This window comes from Vanellus vanellus, assembly GCF_965231255.1.
Source record: "Vanellus vanellus genome assembly, chromosome: 3".
Taxonomy (NCBI): Eukaryota; Metazoa; Chordata; class Aves; order Charadriiformes; family Charadriidae; genus Vanellus; species Vanellus vanellus.
In genome coordinates this window covers 64,112,691-64,136,148 of record NC_138907.1, presented here as the reverse complement: position 1 = coordinate 64,136,148, position 23,458 = coordinate 64,112,691, and the positions used below count along the sequence as shown (strand labels likewise).

The 23,458-nt window shown below is 45.7% G+C and overlaps 1 protein-coding gene across 2 annotated transcripts; it reads left to right on the top strand.

The window, feature by feature from the left end:
* Positions 1–10,423: 10,423 nt before the first annotated feature.
* On the top strand, positions 10,424–21,693 carry TNFAIP3 (TNF alpha induced protein 3; the record flags this gene model as incomplete). 2 transcript variants are annotated; one of them, XM_082481922.1, is made up of 8 exons in its annotated part: positions 10,424–10,736; positions 14,849–15,039; positions 15,265–15,412; positions 15,625–15,795; positions 16,527–16,707; positions 18,167–19,077; positions 20,439–20,671; positions 21,412–21,693. In XM_082481922.1, 8 exons carry the CDS (start codon positions 10,424–10,426, stop codon positions 21,691–21,693), a joined length of 2,430 nt encoding a protein of 809 aa, XP_082338048.1. The 2 variants fall into 2 exon arrangements, with proteins under 2 accessions (XP_082338048.1, XP_082338049.1); XM_082481923.1 differs by having other exon boundaries at positions 10,433–10,736; positions 18,167–19,081; positions 20,443–20,671.
* Between the last annotated feature and the right edge of the window lie 1,765 nt (positions 21,694–23,458).

Sequence of the window (23,458 nt, the reverse complement as noted above, 5' to 3'; positions counted from 1 at the left end):
CTACGCAAAGGAAATGCCTTTCCTCTGCTTTTGAAAGTCCAGGAATGAATTCACTTCCTCATTGTCATTGAAAATGGCTGTGAGATTTGAACATACCCAAAATGTTGTTAACCTCTTAACAGACAAGATAGTGAAAGATACTATTTTATACTTAACGCTTTTGAGGTAAAACCCCAGTGAAACTGTTTAGCTGGGGCTGTGTCAAATGATATTAAGTCCCACACCTACACTAGTTATTCTAAAATAGGATTTACAGTAAGTGCTGGGGGTACCGGACCCCTTACACAATTCTGTTCTCTTTGACAAAATTAAAATAACCTCTTCCTGGAAGAGATGCCGTCCATCTAGCAGAAGTTATGGGGCTGACACAGAAACTACAGATGAAGCTCAATGGCCTGTGTTACTGAGAAGGTCAGACGGGACCTTTATGAACATAAAAGGATGGTCAGAAACGTTCACCATGTACTCTAGAAAAGGATATTTCTTGGCTATTTCTCCACATTTTGATGAATTGGGGGAAATTTCAAAAATTACACAGGGAAAAGATTGACAAGCTTCATGCTCTATGATTTGTGACTAAAGATTACCTTCACGTGGTGACTTTTTATTCCCTTAGCATGGCTGAGAGCTGCTGAAGCGAAGAGATATTTCCATCTGGAGAGAAAATGGTATTAGCAGTTCTCCCATATTAGTAAGGAATGACGCAGAGTCATTCATTTACGTATTCACCATGCACATGGAAATTAACCACAAGTTAAAATAGCTTTACTGATTTTAAAGAGCGTAAGACTGGCCTAACAATGGAAACATATGTAAGAAAATACATTATTGGAAATATCTAAAAGAAATGAGAACAGGTCGCAGTGGATTTTTTACCATTCGGATTATACAAACCGCGTAAATTTTTGGGAGAAAATAAAAACTTCCAGTGAGACTGGAGTTCACTGGGAAAGGAGCTGAGATAGCGTAGCATGCTAAACACCCGGCAGACTGGCAAGTCTGCTGAACTGCAGGCTGTTTTATCTAAGAAAGATGGACTGACTGCATTGTATGTTGAAATCGTTCAGGGACTAGAGGAGAGAGGACTAAGTGTTTTAATTACGCGAGCAGGCATTCATTAGCTCCATTCTCCAACCCTTCCCATCCACTCCCAGAGGGTATAGCTCTGTGCTAAACGCTTACTTCATACTCAGAGTTAGAATAGCTGCTTATGTAATCTCTTCAGACGGGAATAAAGAAGAAAGGAAAACAATAGTAGTAACCCTGACCTTCCAATGAGGCCTTTTCTTTAGTTAGTTATTTGTTAACCAGTTGCTGACTCACGGAGGCTGAGGTGCTGGCCGAAACAAACAGCTCCGAAATCCAGACTCTGCTTTAGGGGCCCCTGCTGTGGTGTGCACTGTACATTTAGGCAGCACAGCAGTTGCCCCAGCCTAAAGATCAAGGCAAAGGCTAAAACGAGTGGACTTGCACTACCTAAATCCAGCCGTCTGCGCTGTGCATTAAGGCGTGCTGACTACTACAGTTTTGGAAAGAGAAGACCATCCCCGTGCAGAAGCCATCCCCCCCACAGCATTACGTACGCGGTGCTTTATGCTGACAACCCTCAGCCTAAAGCAAAGACCATTACAACAGTCGCAATTCAGTTGAGGGAAATCTGCTAAACTTGGATGGTGACGTCTTTGAAGCGGGGACCACCCTGTAAGTGTGCATGGTAAATAAGCACGTGTCTAGGTGCTAAGGTACAGCAAACACAAACCGAGAAAAGACTCTATTCTAAACAGTTTGTACTCCAAATTAAACAAGCAAGACATGGAAAAGTGTGAGACAAGAAACATCCTTACACTTAGCGTACAACTGAGAAACTGAGGTCCCAGAATGCTAAGCCACAGCCCCAAATCCCACAGGAAAACTGTGGCAAAGTGCGGGCTGGAAAAGTATCAGGAACGACCCGCCCCATTTCTATGCTCTTTCCTGGGCATCCTCTCAACCACTGTGAGAAACAGGGCACTGAGCTCCGTGGGCCTTTGATTTGGCTTGCTACGGCTCTTCTTATTTTCTTCAGTTTAGCCACAAGCCCTGTCTGAGCCTGCTTCAAAATCCACTGAAAGCACTTTGCTCTCTTAGGCAAAAATAATGTTGGTCGTCTGCTTATTTCTTGCTGGGGGCTTAGTGGAATTCTCTATCCTGTGCATCGCAGAGGGTCAGTAACGCCGGGCTGTGCTGCTCTCTCAAATGTAGCTATAGATAATTATACGTCTCTGCAGGTTTTAGGAGCCCTGAGGCTTAATCCAGGGTGTACAGATATCAGAGGAATGTATGACAGATAAAAATCAAGTTAGGAAGATATTTTAACTACCACTGCAACCTTTTCACGCATTTCCCAGACTCTCGTAAAACAGAACTGGAAAGGCCCTCTGAGATTTCAGCTTGCCCATTACCTCCACGCCAGTAGGTAAGTATGGTTAAGGCTAACCTTAAGTATGGTTAAGGCCATACTTAAGCCTCTTCTAGTTAATATAACCTGTTCTTAAAAATGTCCGGTGTTTGCCTCCATAGGTCATTTATTGCAATGTTTCACCAGCCTTAATGGGAGAATATTATTCTCAGCTCAACAAAAGGGGCTAAGGCCGGTTTTTTCAACTTTATTGGAACCCACTGCAGTTTCAGCCCTTTACTTCTGACCTTTGTATCACAGCCATTAAAAAGAAGAAGAAAAGAAGAAAAAAAAAAAAAGAGAAGAGAAAAGGCAGAAGAAAAGAAGAAAAAAAAGAAGAGGAAAAGCATAAGAAAAGCAGAGGGAGGCATAAATAGCATAAATAAGAACTCCTACTCCCAGTACAGTCCCTTGCCACAATACCCTGGTAAAAGTCTCCCTGGGAATTCAGAGTTTCTCTTACTGTATTCAGATGAGTATAATGGAAAATTCACAAAACTAGTTCAGCTCTTGCTATCTAAGTGGCAGAGATGAGTTTGGGTATTTTCTTTTTTTTACCATCACTACTTGATTCAGTAGTAAGCACCAGTTCTCTGTCTGATAGAGGTTTAAGGGATTTTCCTCCCTCTTTCTCCTCTGCACCGACAAGTGCTTCTGATCACTTCTCCGCCAGGAAAAGAAGCAACAAAAGGGCTCCTGGAAGACAGAAGTGCTGAACTCAAGAGTGACCTCAAGCACTGCTATTGCAATAGAAGGGATTTCCCTTTTATGATCCTTTTCCTCCCTTCTAGATGAATCACACCTCTTACAGAATTATCTGATATTAAAAGACCTGGCAAATGATAGAGCTATTAAAGTCTGAATGTTACTATCCATAAATATTATCATAGTCATCATCCTATGATAGAATATTATATGGGTACTGCCTTGACAATGTGTCTTTCCTAATGCAACTTCTGAAACTCTTGGTGATGGTGTTCCGAACACTCTGAGGTTTGGATTTAATTTAGTGAGCATGAGCTCCTCCTTCCTGGACAGTAAAAAGAAGTGAAATAATTAAAATAATTTAGAGATATAGAGCTGAATAGGGCCTTGAGAAATTTATATTTTTCTTCCCAAGTACAATAAAGAATTGTTATTGATTGATGTGCATGAAACCAATTACTTAAATACCTTCCAAAGATGAATATTCTGCAGCTTCCCCAGACAGCTCGTTCCAGGGTTATACAAACTTCACCAATTACAAGGGTGGGGGCTTTTTACCCTTATGCCTAACCAGAATCTAGGCAACTACAATTTAAAGTATTTTTTATCCTGTCCTCAATGGCAAGGAGAACTTCCCCCTTCCCTCAAGAGATATAGGTATGTATATATACATAAAAATATGTGTGTGTATATATATTTAGGTATGTGTATGTGTGTGTCTACACACACACTTCAAAGAACAAAATTTTCCTTGTCCTTATATATATGTATATATGTTTATATTCTGTCAAATATAAATATTATGTCATAAATGGTGGGATAAACTATGGGGTATAATTACAAGAAATAGGAGTAAATCAGAAAAGAGGAATGTATACTCATGCATTCTGTAATTATTGATGTTGTTGATGTTTTTAATGTATTTCTATATTGCCTAGGAGTTCCAGCTGACAAGACAGAACTTTATTTCGTGCTGTGCAAACTCAGATCAAATAAATTCCTGCCATCCTGCTCAGACCTGTATGATAAACACCAGCCTTAGCCACGTGCCATCAACTTTCAGTTTATCAAGGTGTAAATAGTAATTATGAATATTCAGATGTGCTCACCCTTCAGAAAAACAAAAATAAGCTGTTGCCTTTTCAGGTTTTCCTGGGACTCAGCCTCTCCCTCGTAAGCTTACAGCTCGTACCTGCAGAACTGTTAGTCTCCTTACACTTGTTTTCCTTTCCTTCTTCCTGTGAGTGGAAACCAGAAGGGGCTCGGACCACTTGTTAATCTATTAGCTGCAGTTTCACGTAGAAAGCAGGATATAAGTCCCTACTTCCTACCTTAGCTCCTCATTCCCAATCCACAGTAAAACACCCCATCAATTCAAACATTCTCTGTAAAACTCCCTGAGTGGCCAGGCTTCACATCACACGAGGGAAGTGGCTTGGGTAAAAATACGTATAAATACATAGATAGATGTTTTCTAATCAGATCACTTCAGTAATCCACTAGCTCAGCCCACATAAGGAGACAGGGGAAAATGTCCAGGAGCAGGGAATGGCAAGATGCTGAAGGAAATGTACACTGGGTAAACCACACCACAGATTCTGCGCTAGTTATGCAAGCGATTGCTCAGGCGCAGTTCCCTCAGGCATCCCGCCCCTTGGTTCTCAGTCATCCCTCAGGCCATCAGTCCTTAAGTGCGGAGCCTTCCTACCCAACTACCTTTTTCCAAGGCAGCAGAGAGGCTAAGGGAAAAAGAAAAAGACCTGTACTAAAAAGAAAAATTGCCCACAAAAATCTTTAAAAGAAACCTCTGCAAGGAAAGGAGGAGAAAAAAAAAAAAAAGGATTATTCTTTTTCCAGTCACATCCCTGACTTCTTTCTGAACAAAGGCAGAGAAAGAAGGATGGCAGACTGCACGGAGCCAGCCACGGGCCTGTAACCCTTGGGAAAGAGCGTGCTCCCACGTAACCACGGCATGTGACAGCAGTGTATGAGCTGAGCCAGCTGCTGCTACTGGAGGCAAGGTGAGGGAGCTCAAGGCTGAACTCTTCCAATATCCACCTGTTCTCCGAAGGAGTGATGATGTAAGACCTGATTTCAAGCTGTGGGGCAACCCTATCTTCTCACCGAGTCAGCGGGAGCGGTGGGTGCTGGGGAATGGGCAGGAGCTCAGCATCCATGAGTCCTCTTTTAAGACTGCGAGAAACTTAGTTGCACTGTATTTCATTTCTGGGTGCTTTCAGGTTGCAAGTGGAGTGGGAAAGGAACTGCCCCTTTCCAGCAGAAATCCCATCTATAAGTCTTGTTTCCAGGCCTTAAGTGTTGTGTTCTATTCAGTGAGTTTTTCTGTTGCACAGATTTTAGGACATGGTTTAAAGGTGTGAATTAATTTATTACAATCATTAAATTTAATGATTCCTACAAACTGCTAGGTGTGGCCAAGAGTTTACAAACACACTCAGGCAGTAAGATCTCCCTGACTTGATAACTTTACTCCAAACTTCTGCCTCTTGTCTAAAACGACCTTACCTCGAGCAGGGTTGGATTAAAGCACATTAACATCTCCTGCCTAAAATACCAGCACATGGAGTTATGGGATTACATATCAGCCTAACCTCTAATTAATGAAATGGAGTCACATGTGGTTACTTACAATACAAAGCCAAAACTGTGAAGCAGATGCAACCTAAATGAAAAAAAAAAAAGCCACCCCCTCAAACAAAAAGCAAACAACAACAACAAAAAAACCCAAATCAAACTCCAACAACTTGCTTGTGTTTGAAAACAGTCCAGAAGATCAATAGCTTCAAACAGAATGGGCTCCCTTCCCATCCCATTGGGATGTCAGCTCCCAGGGGGGTGGGCACCTACACCCTGAGGCTTCTCTGCATGTGCCCGGAATCCAGGGGGCCCCTTGTCACACTCGTCCGTGTGGACGAGGACGAGGTAATGGCTCCTGGGGGAGTGGGAGCCTCTCGCTGCTGCTGCTACTGGCGCTCAGAGGGTGCCAGGGCACAGTCAGGGGTACACCCAGGGGTACACTTGGTGGTGCAGCCGGGGGTGCAGACAGAATGCAGCCAGGGTGCATCTAGGGGTGCAGCGAGGGTCCAGCCAGGGGTGCAGCGAGGGCGCTGCCCCGAGCTCCGGGCACAGCAGGGCAAGGCAGGACCGACCGCAGCTGACGGTTCCCCAGCACAACTCCCTCCCTCCATGCCCGAGGGACCCGTTACACCGCCGTGGTGACGCTAGCACGATGCCCTGCGGGGGGGGGAGCACAGCGCTGCTCCGAGCCCCAGCCGCTCGGGCTGCGGGACTGCCTCCCCCGCCCCCCCCGGCGCCGCGGCGACCGAGCAGGCACGGCTGCGGAGCGAAGTCTGCGAGACGGGATGGGCACCCCGCCCGGGGCGGGGAAAAACGGAATAAGGAAGGAAAAACTGACAGCTCGGCTCCCGAGAAGCTCGCCGGTGAGTCAGGGCGGGCGGCGGCGCAGCGGGGACGGGACCGGGAGCGCGGGAGCGCCGCGGCAGCGCCCCCTGGCGGCGGCGGGGGGCGTAGCGGGCGGCGGCGGCGGCCGCCGCTGTCACATGTCGGAAAGTCCCCGGCGCTGCCGGTGGAAATCCCCGGTGGGGTTTTTTTTTGTTGTTGTGTGTTTTTCCTTTTTTTTTTTTTTTTCTTCTTCTGTCGTGCGCCCGGACGCTGAAACAGAAAGGGGAAAAAAACCAAGAGGCTCCGCTCAGCCCTTCATTCCGCGGCGGCGGCGGCGGCAGCAGCAGCAGCTCCGGCGGGGAGGGGGCGGCGGCGGCGGAGGGAAGGGAGCCCCGGCTCGGCGGGGGTTGATGGCTCCCGAGCTCGGCTGCGTCCCACCGCCCCAGCCCCGCTGCTGAGCCGGAGTTACCGGCGGGATCGACCGGAGGAGCAGTCCGCCGGCGGAGGGGTGAGCGCCGCTCCGGCCACGGGGAGGGGAGGGGAGGGAAGGGGAGGGCACGGCGGAGCGGCGGACCCCCAAACCGGCTCCGTCTCCCCCATCCCGTTTGCAGGAGGGCTCCTCGGGGCACCAGGCGGGTTCGGGCGCGGTGTTTGGTCGTGTTCCGCCCGGTACCCGCGCAGGCAGCGCACCGGGGGCGGGCTGTGTGCCGGTTCCCGGTTGGCTTTGGACATCTTTGGCCCGGGAGGTGAAGTTGTGCCCGCCGGGGACTGGCGCTGGCCCGGGCTCGGCGGCACCCCAGCCGCCCCCCCGGGGGCTCAGCGGGAGCCCCTCAGCGCGGATCTGGGGGAAACCGACCGGCGGGGGCGGGGGGGGGGAGGGTGTTGCTGGTCTTGCTTTTAGCGCTGCTGCCGGAGGAGTTGGCCGCTTTGAGCTCCTTCTCCCGCAAAGCTGGCAGGTGGCAATAGCGGCTGTCGTTTGCACCTTGCAGACACAGCCTTCCACCAGACCAGTAAGTCAGGGGACTGGGCCGTGTAAGCCAGTCCTGTGGTACATAAAACACGCTCAGTCCTCGTCTTCTCCCTTGATAAAGAGTGATGATGTGCTTAGTTCTGTACCAAACACTCAAGGACCCAGGCATAGAAATCCATGGGCGTTGAAGGTGCAGTAAGCATGGTTATTTTAGCATTGTCTTAGCACTTTACGGAAAAGAGTTTACTATTGCTGTTTTTCAGATAGAGGACAGAAAACTAAAATAACTTTATGAAGCCACCGGCACATCTCAGACCAGTATCCAGCTTTCCTGAGCCCAGCATCCTCAGTATTACATGTTCAGAAAGGATGCTGCCTCCGATAGCTATTTAATCATTGTTTACAGCTGTTCTTTTCTAAGAATTCGTAGTCGTTAGCTGTCAAAAGGTTAAAGTAGTATAGCGTACAGTAAAGCACAGTATAGTATAAACTAATACAATTGTAGCTGAGCTTTCTGTTCTTTAAATCTCTAGCTTAGGTGGCTATTGAGTTCTGTTTGTCTCATCACATTGTTTTTGAAAATAAGGATTGCTCAGCTTTTGCCTTCATTGACATTTAATGATCGTAAATAGCATAGACAGTAATTTCCATGTGTGGAAGGGAAAATATGCCTGTGTAATATAATATTGAATAATATAGTTTCAGTGAATGCTTCTGTAAGCTCAGTACTTTTTGTTACTTAAAGCTGGAAATAACCATTTCAAGGGTCCATGCCGGTAGTGCTTAATCATGTGATTAGTCTTTATTCATGTAAAAAAATCCCATTGACTCAGTGGCTCTACTTACATAAGTAAAGAATTCAGTATTTTGGCCATCAGCAAAGTATAGCGGTGGTTATTAAACAGATTAGTAAGGGGTTTTTTATATTTCATTCCTTAAACCATCCATTTGGATTACATAAATAGCACATGTAAAGCTATATTGGTGGGGGGAGTGGATAAAAAAATGTGTTATTTCCATTTTAAGATTGTATGTTGATGGGGGAATGATAAGAATGTCATCTTCATTAGCTAAAGGAAAGCTTTTCCACATGCTACAAGATGTGACAGTTCTGAGCATCCCTGTCCCTAGTGCTCTTACAGAAGCAGAGGAAACACCGTGTGAATGACATTGCCCTGACTGAGCAGAAAGGACTTCACAGCATCTCGTGTTTCACCTGCCTATATTTAGGGCTTGACAGGACATCCACTAAGTCTCTCGATCAGCTGGTTCTCAGAGAGGTTATAGAGGGCAGCTCTCTGCAGCCGGAGTTTGAGGTCCCCTCTTACCCTGGCAGCAGCCTTTATGGCGCTCCAGCTGAGCGGCCAGAGGTGGATGTTGCCAGTGGAAGTGTCTGGGTGAAGGGGAGAGAGCAACTGGCTCCCTGCGGGGAAAGATGCGCTTAAGCCCTTCTGTGCAAGAGGGGTCTTCTGCCGCCACAGACCTGGGAGTCCCTTCCCGGTCAGTCTGTCAGGTTGTAAGTCCTTCTTCCTCTCTTTGGCCCTCTGGGCTCTCAACTCCATGAGAAATCTTCCTGACAGTCGCATAAATAATTTTTCGGTTGCTTCTTGTTTCCTTGTACTTGGCATGGTGTACATCGAGATATTAATGTATACCTGTGGCTTGATATTTGTCCTTAGATTGATAATCACAATAGTGGGCTCCCCTAACGTGACCAGCTGTATTCTAACCATGTTAGGCATGCATACCTTTATTTGTCTCAATAGAAATTGTGCTTTGTTTTTAAACAAAGCAGTAATGTACGTGGACAGCATGGAGAGTCTCTCCATGTAAAAAAATAGGTTGTTGGTGTTACTGTAGTGCACGGGAGTTTTGAGGGATGTGGTCCCTACATTTAGCTCTAGCTAGCCACAAAGTTAGTGTGCTCTGAATAAGTATTTCAGAGAGTGTAGACAGTTTGAGGTTATGGTTTTTGGTTTTTTTTGTTCTTCCTGCTGTAGCCCATGAGGCCAAAGATACTAAAGAAAGGGATGCAGGGCAGCAAAGCATTCTATGTCCCGCTGTGGAAAAATATTGGGGTTTTTGAGCCAAGTGGAAATGCTTTTTCAGCGATGTTGACTTAACCGCTGAGTAATAGCAGCACTGCAGTCTGCACCCCCACACACCGCACAAGCACCTCTGTGCGGTAGCTCTACCGCTCACAAAATATAAGGACCCTCAAGGAGAGTAACATAAGTCTGACCGTGAGTACTTGCTCTGCTACAAATGTCTCATTTTCCATCTTCGGCCACCGTAAGTATGGGACAGATACTAGCATGGCATGTAATTCTCGGGGCTCTTTTTGTACTGTACCAAGCATCACTTCTCAGAATGTATGGGCTGCGGAAACCCGAAATGGTCATTATCTGCTTTTTTTGGCATGTCATCAAAACAAGAGCTTGAAACGTGCTGAAAGTTCAGCAAGTTCATATGGGATTACACTGTGCAATTATCAATTAGTCAAGTTTCCAGGATAATTTTCCCTTCCCTTGATCTTGCCTTCTTTTATCCTTACTTTGATTTAAATGCTTTTTTTTTTTTTGAACGATGATGCAATTTCCTTAGTTATGAATAAATTCTTTTTAATACCTCAGTAAGTGATGGCAGTAAATAATTGGAATAAGCTGGTCAGTGTCTATATCTGAGTAATGCAGAGGGGCTAATGGATACGAGCTTTAAAAAACATCATCTATATAAGGCTCAGTGGACTGCATCCATTCTGTGCTCATTTTAGGCAAAACTGCAGCCAGAATCCCACCTCTGAAAGTGCCTTTTCAACATCTGCAGAAGTGATAGCGCTGTGATGCAAGGACATAACATGCCAATAAAAGGATCCTTTTTCATTTCAGATGTCTTCTAGAAACATGGCTGGTCAACACATCCTTCCTCAAGCTTTGTATCAGAGCAATATGCTGAAAGCCATGAAGATTAGAGAGAGGACACCTGAAGACTTGGTCAAACCCCCCAGTGGAATAATTCACCACTTCAGGACTATGCACAGATACACCATAGAAATGTTCAGAATGTGCCAGTTTTGTCCTCAGTTTCGGGAGACACTTCAGAAGGCCCTGACTGACCAGGCCACCCAGACTTCACTGGAGCGCCAGAGGAAGCTCAACTGGTGCATGGAAGTTCGGAGACTCGTCCCTCTGAAGACTAATGGTAAGTTATGAGCAGGTCTTTGCGCACGCATTGAAACGGGTAATACCAATGTAGCACCTTTATTAATAGCTTCTGAGTTCACATTACTGAAACAGAAGCGCACAGCTTTAAAAAAGAGGTGCCTTTTAATCTTAGTTTTGTAAACTAAAATTCTTTCCGCATGATGTACTGTTCTGCGGCTGCAGCAGTCCCCTGCCCACATCACGGTATTATGAATGGTCTGAAAACTTCACAGGTATTTTCATAATACCAGTAACCTGTGGCACGTCCGAGTAAAATACCGGGCGGGAATCTTGACTTGCAACCCATCGCCTTTCCTTGAATCTGGCTCTGCCGTGTGTCGGCTCCCTTGTCGGAAGTGCCGAACGGCCCTTAATGCCAGGCAAGAGGAGACTTCAGATGTTTTGAGTGACGGGGATGCATTCCCGTGTATATATAGCAGAAGTTAATATCCTGCCGTAAGCCCTGCCGTTGTAGCTGGCAGGCAAGGTTCCCTTGATGATCCAGCTTTAACAGCGATGCCGGCGGGAGCGTCCTGGACTTGGAGCCCCTGGGAACCTGACCTCACTGGTCCTGGAGTCAGCGTCCCACACCTGGCTGGCTCCCTCATCCCAGCTACCTGCTGGGGTTTGCCAGTTCTCGCCTTCCCTCAAGGCTCACCAGCAACTCCTGGGTGCCATCTTTGTGCACCACAAAGTGTGCAGTGCCCTTTTCTTTCAAGGGTCAGCGCTGGTTTTATGATTTGGGTTTAGGGTTACTTCGTGTGTATTGCATCAAGAGCTATAAATGCAAAGGTACAGCAGTCGTGCAAAGATTTCTTGAATAGGGTGTATGTGTCCACAGGTCTCGAGCAGAAAGCTTTTGCACATGATTCTAAGTGTCGCTGGGCATTTCACGTTCAGTGGAGGAAAGATTGGGTAATGGCTATGACTTACAGTCACGCAGCCGCAGGCTTGGACTCAGGATTCCCTAAAGCTGTGAAGGTAGACTGGGACAGTGAGGACTCCAAGAACATGGAAAATATCTATTCTTTGCTCAAGGAGCAGATGACACTGGTTATAGAAACGCTGGGTGTGGTGGACCTGCAGCCTTGTTGAAGTCCTTACATTGTGTTCTGTGGATACTTCTTTTCATATCTGTTTTTATACACATTGCCCTTATCTTCCTAGTCCACATTCTTCCCTTCCCAAGTTCTACCATATTTCTCAATCTGATTGCACACATCTGTGTTGTACAAAAGCCGTAAAAACAGAACTGCTGTGACGATGTCAGTGCCCTGACCTAGAACAGCCTCATCCTAATGTGCGTCTCTGTAACTGTCACAGGGACACTGACCTTCTGGTGGGCTTTGTGGGCTGCCTCTGCACTGGCATAAAATTCTCATGACTGTAATTAGGCTGTACATGGAGATCGCCAAATCTGGAACTTCCAGAAGGACTGGAGTCACAGCTAGGGCAGGCAGCGCTTTGCAGGTACTGGGAAGGTAACATCATTCCAAGTGTTGCATCTTGAAAACTTCACCCCGGGAGATAAACTCTAATGGATTTACTAGGAAAATGGACATTGTGTGTAACTTTTGCCCAGGGCAAAGAGCAACATTTTTGGAATCCCCCATCTCCTGTTAATATGTGTCCTGCAGGGGTTAACGTTGCCTGGGCAGGACCTTGTTGCTGACATCACTATATTCAATAACTGTGACCTCTTCCATTGTCTCACGACTGTCAGCCAGTGTTACAAATGGGAACAATTTGAGAACTGGGGACTTGGATCCCACCTGTGAGCAGGCCCACCAATGTACAAGGGGCTGAAATACTAGGGCAGGTTGAGGGAAGAGAAAGCAAGGGCTCGGTTTGTGGTGTGTGTGTGTGTGTCCCCAGCGTGGCTAATGAACTCGGCTTCAGTTCAGTGCTTTAGGGTCATTAAGTGCATGAGTAGAAGGAGTGGCTTTGGGAACCTGTGGTTAATGCACAGTAGTCACAGTGAGGGACCTTCACAGCTGAGAGAAGGTAGACTGAACTGAAGGAGGGGATCCCTGAAAGAAGGGACAGAAGCCTGGAGAATCCCTGTGTTATTTTCTAGGATAATATGGGATTTTTTTTTTCTGCCACGTGGCATGAAGAGTGTTTTCTAAAGCATTTAGCTGCTTAACCCATAAATGTGGGAGGAATATATTAGTTCTTTCAGTCAACAGTGGGCTTTCTTCAGAAAATTCTGGGTTTTTTCTGATGAAGGTTGTAATTGTTGAAAACAGAGAAAGTATCTCCTTTAGGATCTTTCAATGTATATTTTACCTAATATGTATATGAGTTTGTAGAGTGGTGGGGGTTTTTTTAATTAAAAAAAAGCCCTTTTGAATCACCACACATTTCTTTGCAGACATGCGAATGGAGGATAGAAGGAAAGCAGTAGGAGGTATAAAAATCGAAACAGTTAAAAAAAAAAAAAATTAAAAATTCCAGCAGCTATTGGCTGTAGAGATTTCACTTGTATAATGAATCGGCATTCATTCCAGCTCGCCCAGCCACACCCCCTGGGAAAGTCCGAGGGAGGCTTCGCTGCTCAGCCCTGCGCCCGCAGAACAAAAAGTACAACTGTTGCTCAATTGCTAGTCAAACGCACGGGGGAATTCCAAGTGCTGTGTAAGGAATTTTGGGCAGCACTTCTCAATAAAGAACTGAAAGTGAGCTCTCGGAGAGACAGAGAGAGAAAAAAAAAAAATCTTATCTTTGCTCTAGATTTTGCAAAGGGAAAATTTTAACGGGATTAATATGTCATCTTTCTTGGTCAGAAGGAAACCCAGTCAGTTTTTCTGTCTAATATGTCGTTCCCTGATTTTTTGAGCTCAAGTAAGCAGCCTGCAGACTTGAAGCGAGCTTTGGAAGACAGCATTCAGAGACCAGAGCCCAGTTTGCAGGAACCTGATATGCACCGAGTCCATAGCAATTTATGAAGTGTTAAGCAGATTTCAAATGGTAGCTTTTTCAGGATCTGGGGTCTGTTGTAGGTTTTTCTCTGCAGTCCCATAGAAAAAGTAGCAAGTGTTCACAAACAGTGTACTTGAGCTCTTAGTGCGTGTAGCAAACTGGGATTAAGTCTTTTGTGGGTGTTCTTCGCGTGTTTTTTTTTTCCACAGGAGAAAAATCTAATCGCTTTACCATGGCTGATGTCCTCTATTCCAAGGAAATTGCTGTGGTTTCTTAGCATTGGGTGAATCTGTTTACCACTGTGGTAAACACCGGACCTAGTTTTGAATCTGAGGATATGATAGTAATGATTCTTGATGTCTCAGAGGAGACATCCTCTTTTGAAGAAGATGTCTAGAGATAGAATTTGAAACTCAGCCATCAGCATATTTTGTCACACCTTTTAATTAAGCCAGTTAACTCCTCTGATTCTCAGTTTCTTCCCCTCTGAAACGGCAGAACATCGCTTTCCTTCCTACCTGTAGAGTAAAGAGGACTTTTTCAATGCAAGGAAGGTGTCTAAATGAAAATAAAATCATTGGTTTTCATTTATTTAGCCCAGCTTACTATCAGTTCTGAGAGGAAGGCAGGAGATGTTCCTATGATTGCTTTACACCCACTCTTCTCTTTCTGTCTCTCTTTTTCTTATAATTCCTCCATTCCTCCTTTTTTATTACAATTCCTCCATCAAGCACAGCCAAGTGCTAAGCCTTGCAATGCAGTGCTGGGCAGGGGACATGAGGCTTGATGTTACTGTAGCGTATTCTTAGTGGTTTCCATTATCTCTACCCTGTACCATCAGGTGTACTTGTATAAGCACTGATGAGGGAGGTGATTGTTTTATAATTTTAACTTGACTTTGTTGCATTTAAAGCTATTTCAACTGTTTGGCATTTGCAGTTGACCTCAAAATTTACTTCATGATATCAAAGTTACTGGTGAAGGGACAAAATCAGTAGAGAGGTGACTTTCTTCCTTTCTGCCTCTGAGCAGAGAGCTCATAGCTGTAGTCTTGTTAAAACTGTTCTGTCCGAGGCTTAGAGAGTACCGAGAATATGCAGAGGCGCAGCGTAATTCTACATCCCACGCACTTGTGGGGTTTTATTTAAGCACCCATTTAAAAATAATGTACTCTCTCTTTTATTGCAGGTGATGGAAATTGCCTCATGCATGCTGCATCACAGTACATGTGGGGTATTGAAGATATGGACCTCGTCTTAAGAAAAACATTGTTTAGTGCACTCAGGGAGATTGACACACGGAACTTCAAGCTCCGCTGGCAGCGGGAGGCTATTAAATCCCAGGAGTTTGTAGAAACGGGACTCCACTATGACACCCGGGTAAGGTGGCCTGAGGGAACAGTGCTGTTTTCTGAGCGCTCGTCAGCGGTGCCTTGCTGATTTCGTTCGCTTTTTGGCTTCACGGATTCCACCGTTAATGGAGAGCAGAAGTAGTCTTCCTTTGGAGGAAATGGGAAAGCGTGACCGTTTTGAGCACTGCTGTGCTGCAGTTGGGTCCGACCTCCGTGTCTTTGAACTATTGTTGACAGATGTTTCTTTCCTCAGAACTGGGAGGAGGAGTGGGAATACCTCATTGAAATGACCTCCCCAGAAACATCTGGGGCTCGAAACAGGCTTCCATATAATGCACTGGAAGAAATACACATCTTCATCCTTGCTAACATCCTCAGGCGGCCAGTCATTGTCCTCGCAGGTGAGTGGCCCCACCAGTTATCTTGCATTACAGACTGGGTTACTCTGTGCTGTATTAGTAATCTTATTTCACTCACAGTTGTTTTCAGGTGGATGCATTTAAGAACCGGGCGTTTTCAGCAATTGTTCTAAAACACCCAGAATATGTTTTCTTTTGCCCGTAGCACATACTTATTTGTGTTTGTTTGTTTTTTCTTTATCTTCCTTATGCAGATAAAGTGGTGAGAAGTTTAGAGTCAGGCTCCAGTTTTGCTCCTCTGAACGTTGGTGGTATTTACTTGCCTCTCCTTTGGCCAGCTGAAGAATGCTACAGATACCCAATTGTGCTTGGCTACGACAACATGCATTTTACACCACTAGTGACTCTGAAGGACAGCGGGCCAGGTATTTTTCAAGTACTTTGTTCCGTATTTATGTAACTTCTTCAATATCATCATGCTGATAAAGCGTTTGAATATAATCTAGTTTAGATTTGCATTTCAAAAGTTAAAATAAATGTCAAAGATTCCTCTGGAATACGTGCTTAAAATGTGAGCAGAAACAGTTTTGACTGTAAATCTGAATAGAAACGAAAGGTTGTCTTCAAAATGCTGGTTGAAAGTAGAGTGCAACTCAGCTGCTGGCAGGCTGGGATCGGTCAAAGAGTGGCCTCCGCTTCACTGTGTTCTGGCCTCCTTTCCACGTCCCATCATAAGAGAAGAAACTTTGAAGGACATGGTCTCGGAGCAGTGTGGCACTGCCTGGCAGGGATAATGAGATATATGCTGGGCCATTTTTAGTGACTCTCTTCTGAATGGATAGCAGTTCTCTAGGTTCAGGTTAGGGCATCATCCCCTGGAGAGGTATATCAAACTGAGATCTACAGTGCTGCCCACACTGAGAAGAAAATTGCTATGGGGACATTAAAACTCCCGTGGGATGGGGCTAGATTCGTGATGCAGATGCGTCTGTGTCCTCCCCCAGTGGCAATGTTTAGAAACTGGTTGCTCTTGCCAGCCATTCTCCCCTCTCTCCGAAATTCACCAGTAGTGGTGACATCTCCGTGTGTCGCATCTTGTGGTTACTCCTGCCTAATAAAATATATACATATGCTAATCCATCTTGTTTCCCCACAGAAATCCGGGCTGTCCCTCTGGTCACCAGTGAACGAGGCAGATTTGAGGACTTGAGCGTGCACTTTCTGACAGATGCGGAGGAGAGGGAGAAAGAACAGCTGCTAAAAGACTACTTGATAGTGATAGAAATTCCAGTGCAAGGCTGGGATCATGGTACAACTCATCTAATTAATGCTGCAAAGTGAGTGTCATTCCTGTTTCCTCAAAGTTACCTTGTTTATGATGGTGGGAGAAGCCAGGCAGCCTGGCGTGTTCCTTCGATCTTTCCTTCCTTCCATGGTAGCACCCATGTTTACCCTCTGCAATATGAAATAATGGCATTACTGCTGACATGCTTTGAAGTGCTATGAGCTTGAGCCAGTCTCAAATTTAAAGGCAAAATTGTCTTCAGACTTAGCAGACTGAAACTAATATTTTAGAAGAGTAAACCCAATGGATTAGTTTCACTGACTTTTAGGTTACACAGGCGAGTGGCTGAAAAGTAGTTAAACCCAGGAACTAGCTAGACCAAACTCTTGCGCTTTACGGAAGGGCACATTGCATAAAGGGTAGCTGGCGTAATTTTGGCTGCCCTAGGGAAAGTACTTGGCGATATGTTCTTAGCACAGATGCCTTGATGCCCTGGGCTGTTGCAGCGCAGTGGTAGGCAGGAAGCTGTGGCTGGTGGAGGAACCGGCGTCTGCGATTGTCCCCCGGACAGTTGAGCATCAGTAACATGCAGCAGGCAGCTGGCAGCACTTACCAGCTCCTCACATTTAGGGGACACTTGCAGCAGTGTCCGCCCAGCCCCTTCACAAGTGTGGGAGGGAACCGACTCCTTGAATCCTTTGTCTTTGCTTCCATTACCACACCAGGAGTGGTGGTTTGGAAGCCTTCAAAATTGAAGTCCTCCTACCCAAAGGATATAATGTATATGTAAAGAGCAGGAATTCGGGTTCCCTAGTCCCACTGCACGCATGTGTTCTTGAGTATTACCAGTAATGCTAGCTCCTCATCCTCCCAACTGCAGCATGGTGTGGGGTATTCCCCATGGTCAGGAGCAGAGTAGCGATGGTGGGATGGATTCTAGCATTGCACACACTGCACTGGAGCCCCATAGCTGGTTCAAAGAATTCCACTGGTAGATACAGACCCAACAGGGCAAAACCAGGAGCAGATTTCATCATAATCTGTATCATGAAATGCTGAGCCCACTGTAGGAAAGGCATGTTCTTGGGTGTGGACTGGTGAAGAGAGGGGTCTTTCACTCTAACCTCAGCTCAGCTGAGCACCAGTCTTCAGAGGAATTCAGGATTGGGAGGATTTTTTCTTTTCACTTCTGAGAGATTATCCATATTCTTCCTGCAAACAGTTCTCAGACAGAAAAGGCTCACCTAGAAAATACTTTTAAGAATGCTTCTGTTTAGCATTGTGTCAGACCATTTCTTTAGATATGAAAGTCTCCATTTGACACATCACTGGACACCTGCTTTTAAAATTATTTCCATTTACAGCAATAGTTTAACATCCTGGATCTTCTAGCTGAGTAATATGGATGTGCATTAAATCTACATTTCCTCCCCACGTTGCTTGTATTTGCCTCCACCCCCGTCGTCTGCCCTTTTCAAACACTGATGCAATCTTCCTTTTTTGGCTGTCAGGTTAGATGAAGGCAACCTACCCAAAGAGATAAACCTTGTGGAAGACTACTTTCAACTGGTACAGCACGAGTACAAGAAATGGCAGGAGAACGCTGACCCTGCTAGAAGAGAGACCTGCTCCAGGAACAGACAGGAACTGTCCCTCTCCCAGCTCTCCCTCTTACAGGTGAAATGTGAAACGCCGAACTGCCCTTTCTACATGTCTGTGAACACCCAGCCCTACTGCCATGAGTGCTTTGAGCGGAGGTCCCAGGTGAGCAAAGGAAGAAAGACGACCTCCAAAGCAGCACCCGAGAAACTGAAGGCAGCTGGGTCGGGCTCCTCCCGTGGGGACGCTTGTGAACCTGGGGGATGGACATCCGAAGAGCCTGTAACAGGGCCTCGCTCCGCACCTCCAACTGCTCCAAGCCTTTTCCTATACAGCGAGACCACAGCCATGAAATGCAGGACACCAGACTGCCCCTTTACATTGAACGTGCAACACAATGGACTTTGCGAACGCTGCTACAACTCCAGGCAGCTCGGTCCTTGCAACAACTTGGATGACCAGAGACATTTAGACTATGCCACGTGCAAGGTGTGCCGTCAGGCGGCCAACAGGACCTTCAACGGCATATGCAGCACTTGCTTCAAAAGGACTACAGAGCGCTCCTCAAACGGCAGCCCCACTTTCCTGCCCACGTGCCACCAGAGATCGACGTCTGACCCGTCCCAGATCTCACAGAGCATCCTCCAGCACTCCTGCCATCAGGCTCCCAACATCCGTGGCGAGGAGCCCCCACCGGCGGCGCTGCCTCCCGAGGAGAAGAGGGGAGGTAACCTCTGCAGGAAGCCCGGCTGCAAGTTTTTTGGGACGGCGCAGAATGAGGGCTTTTGCACGCTGTGCTTCTTTGAGTACAGGGAAAACCATGGTAAGTGGGGATGGGGTGAGCTTTGGCATGCTTTGGCTGCATGTCGGCCTCCTGGAGCTGTGAAGCGCTGCGTGCACTGGGTGCTAAAAGGGCAGGGGGGTGATGGAAACGGCGTGGAGCAGAGGCAGCAGTGTGAGGAAAACATGCTTTTTTGTCCTTGAAAGGGACATGCAGTAACAGCGTGGGAAACCTGTGAAATGTCTTGTAAAACTTCCTGTTGGCTTTCATGGAAGCAAAACTAGCTCAAGAGGGGGTGGGTTGTGATCCCTCCCTGCTGTCCACTGCAGGCATGGTTTAGTAGGAATTTTTTTCACAGCTGGACAAGTTGTAGGGGTCAGTGAGGGAAATGCTATTGTATTGATGCTACTGACAACCAGTTACGTTATCAAGGCTTTTAAAAACCTTGGGATGAATTTGAAGATCCTTATCCATTCTGTATGTAACAGGTAGAACACTCTGGAGTAACTACTGAAGTTGCCTTGATAAGCCGAGCAAGCAGAAGTTGACTGTAGATAATAAGCTTGTATTTTGGAGTAATTTAGAAGCATATTGTTATAATCTATCTTGAAATCTTTCCTGGTAGTATCATGTGCATGCGTGCACACGTGTGTTTAATGGCAAGCCTTCAAAAATGTAATAGTCTGTGAATAAATCCCAGCATGAAATCTTCATCTTTCTTGCTACTGCCCTGTTACACAGCCAACGAACCCTTGGGTGTAGAGGGTGAAAGAGAGAATTATTGCATATCTCTTAAGACTGTTTCATCGCTGACAAGTGTGCCAATGCTGTGCTTTCCACATACTTTCAAATTAGGGGACTTCTGTGCCAGCTTGCAATAGCTTATTTTTTAGCGTTGTTCACAATGAAATTTTTTTTCCTCCTGATTGTTGAATATATAAGATTGCTTCATGAGACTAAAAACCATGAGGTACTTTTTCCCATTAAGTTCTGAGCCGCTGTACTTCCATTACCCCATGCGCCTGAAATGGGGGATGCCGAAAGGGAAGTGTCAGGGTATGTCACAGACAACATGCTGAAGCCAAAGGTGAAACTCCTCTTGGCTTCAACAGTAACTAGTTTTCCCACTGAGGGCAAGTTTTTCCCAAATCAGCTGTTTCAATAACTTTTGATATGAATATCAGGCTGTATTATCTCCCTTATTTATGTAACATGGAGGAAAGTGCATCAACTGAGGGGCCTCAGGATTGTCCAAAACCCATGTTTGAAGCTAGCAGATGTTTTAAAAATTTTTTTGTTTGTTAGTTTGTTTGTTTTAAATTGGGAAGCTTTTTATAATTGCTTTGAGTCATCAGATCTATTGGGCACATTCAAACTCCTCCTGTCCTTACTTTGCATTACAGGCAGCACTTTGCTCCGCCACCAGAGGAGATCTCAGAGGAAGTCCTCAGCAGCGGGTCAGCTGGGAACCTCCGCTGCTGCCTTCCGTAACAGCGTGTCCTGCCAGCGGCGTGACTGCGGCACCCTGGGCAGCACGATGCTCGAAGGGTACTGCCAGAACTGCTTCATTAAAGCCCAGAACCAGCGATTTCAGGAAGCCAGGAGGACAGAAGAACAGCTGGTGAGACAGACAGAAGTAAGTGTGAACTTCTCGAAATTTTCTTCGTGTTTAGTGCTGCGTGTTTTTCTCTTGTGAGAACAACTCGGGATGCGTACTAGAAAATCCTCAAATGGCTGCATCCTAAGTATCGGAGAAAGACAAGCATAGAGTTATTTCATGATTACCTGCTGCAACTGAGCAGCACTCCTAAACCTCATAGAATCCTTTAGGTTGGAAAGGACCCTTAAGATCATCAAGTCCAACTGTAAACTTAACACTGCCAAGTGTTCTCAGTTTAGGGTTATCATGGCCATGTTCAATTTTACCTGGGATTTCACCAGCAGTTTCAGAGGAAGCAATTGGACCAACACTTGGTTGGTTTGCTGGTCAGGGAGGGATTTTCATTCTTACCCTTAGAGCTATACAACTGCATCAAGGGGTTTAGTCCACTTCATGTCACCTTTTTCATTGAGCACATTACAGATTTTTTTTTTATTCCCTTTTTTTTTTTTTTTTGTTAATTTGGTTTGTCCCTTTTAGAATTGAGAGTTACCAAAAGATTAAAAACCATTTTCTTCTAAGAAACGACAGAATTTGTGGTTTTCTTTGGTAAAGCCCAACTTGGCTCTTGGTATTGTGCTTTTCAGAAGAAGCAACAACCCCCAGTGGTTACCTATACAAACCATGAGCGGAGTTGAGAGTGAATGAAAAGCCGCTTGTGTGGCTGCCAGCACGGCAACTGACAGTGTGTTTTAATGTTGTTTTTTTTTCTCAAGAGAACAGGACAGCACAGAGATTTGCAGCGAGCAGCGTTGAGTAGCCCGAAGAGACAATGTGCCATGGCTTCGTGTCGAAACAACCTGGCCTGCAGAAGCGATGACTTGTGCCAGGAGTGCCAGCGCCTCGGTCAGCGTCCACTGTCGGGGGGTGCCAGGGACCCGGCTGCGGACGAGCCCCCAAAGCAACGCTGCCGAGCCCCTGCTTGTGATCACTATGGTAATGCCAAGTGCAACGGCTACTGCAATGAATGCTACCAGTTCAAACAGATCTATGGCTAGCAGAGGGGGGGAATTGGTAAAGAACAAGAAAGCGATGCCAGCTACTTCCTTCACTGAAACGGTGCTATGTCCAAAACACTTAACAGTCCTGGGAGTGGGAGGGTTGGGGGAAATATAAGCTGTCTGCTCGTGTTTGTGTTTATTCCCATGAATGGGAATAAATGTCTACTTCCTCTAAACACTGCATACAAGGACTGCTGAGAAGGGCAGGTTGCCTTCTGCACAGAGCTGTCGTTCATGACTAAGCTCCTACAATGCCATATTTAATTCTTGGACTTCCCAGGAGGAAGTGTGAAGCATTTGAATCCAAAGAACTTCCCGGTTCTGCTTCTTTCTCCATACCTCCCCTTGCTTCCAGGCGAGGAGCAGCATCTACTGTCAGAGGTGCAGGAGCTCTTGTGTTTGAGTACACAAGTCAGAGGCAAGTCTTTCCGGAGAGGGATCCCCCAGGGCAGTCTGATGCTACTTGCAGTTGATGCCTGAAGAGACTTGCGTTGGGTTGCCCACGTCCTCGCTGGTGGTCTTACAGAGCTCATCAAGGCGGGTGCTCCTGCAGGCGTTCAGGGTGCTAACAGCGAGCGGTTCTGTGTTTGCAGAGCCCTCAGCACACTGCAGCCAGAAACAAGACCAACAGTGGTCTGCTCCTTTAACGTGCTTAACCCAACCAGCATTTAGATCCTTTCCCAGATTCCAAGACAGCTGGAAAGATAGGTGATTACAGAAGCAACTTTCATGAGCATATACGTGGAGTGAGAAAACTGAATCCTGCCGTTCCCCGCTCGTATGGAAGGAATTGCTTCTAAGACAAAAAAACCCCAAAGCCCTTTGTCTTCAAGTTCAGTTCTGAAACCAGAGTAACTCTCTTGCATTGCAACTGTCAAGAATATGTGTGCTGCTGTTCATACCCTCCCTCCCCATTTCTGTCACATTTCTTTCTGTTACCCTTAATGTGATTCTGTTATCGTGCGAATAGCTTGGAGCTTGGTAACAGAGCACTTCAGGGTTGAGATTTTTCTCCTGGAGTTCGTATATCCATTTCTCAATCTGTAATACTTTCTTTAGCGACCTTGCCTTTACCATTGTGCCTGGTACCTGCTTCTCTCTTCTCCTTTTATGCCTTTTAAGTTTTCAGCCTGTTTTGCTGCTATGATTTTGGAGGTGATACCTCTTCTAAGTTGCTTCCCAAGTTTAAAAATCTCTTTCTAGTTATCAAAAAACATTTTTTTAAAGGAAAAATTATTAAATAACTCATGACTTATTTCTGTTAAATTTTATATATTTTGTGGACCTTAATGTGAACATATGTTTTATTAAAATATTTATATTATTTGAAACAATGCAACTTGAAATTTGCACAGCTAGGACTTTTTTTACATATATTTACTCTTGTGTTCAAAGTTACAAACTTAAATGTATAATTGAAAAACATTCTTGGATATAAAGAAATAAATTATTGAAGGATTGAATTTGTTATTTTATACTTATGAGAGACAGCACAACTAAGCATGGGACACCCTCTGAAGAAAGCATTTATTCAGGATCACCGTCGGCATGTTATCAAGTGCTACCTGGTTCAGATGGTGTAGCCAAGTGCTTTGAGGAGGTGATAACTTGCTGTAAGTCTCTGCATACTCCCACCTTATGTCATCGTCCTCTCAGGAAGAGCTCTTGGTCCCGTGAGAGACCCATGCAGTCAGTGTGCATAAGAAGTTGGCTCCTGTGGGTGTAGAGTATTTTCAGTTCCCAGAACTATAGGTGTGGGAAA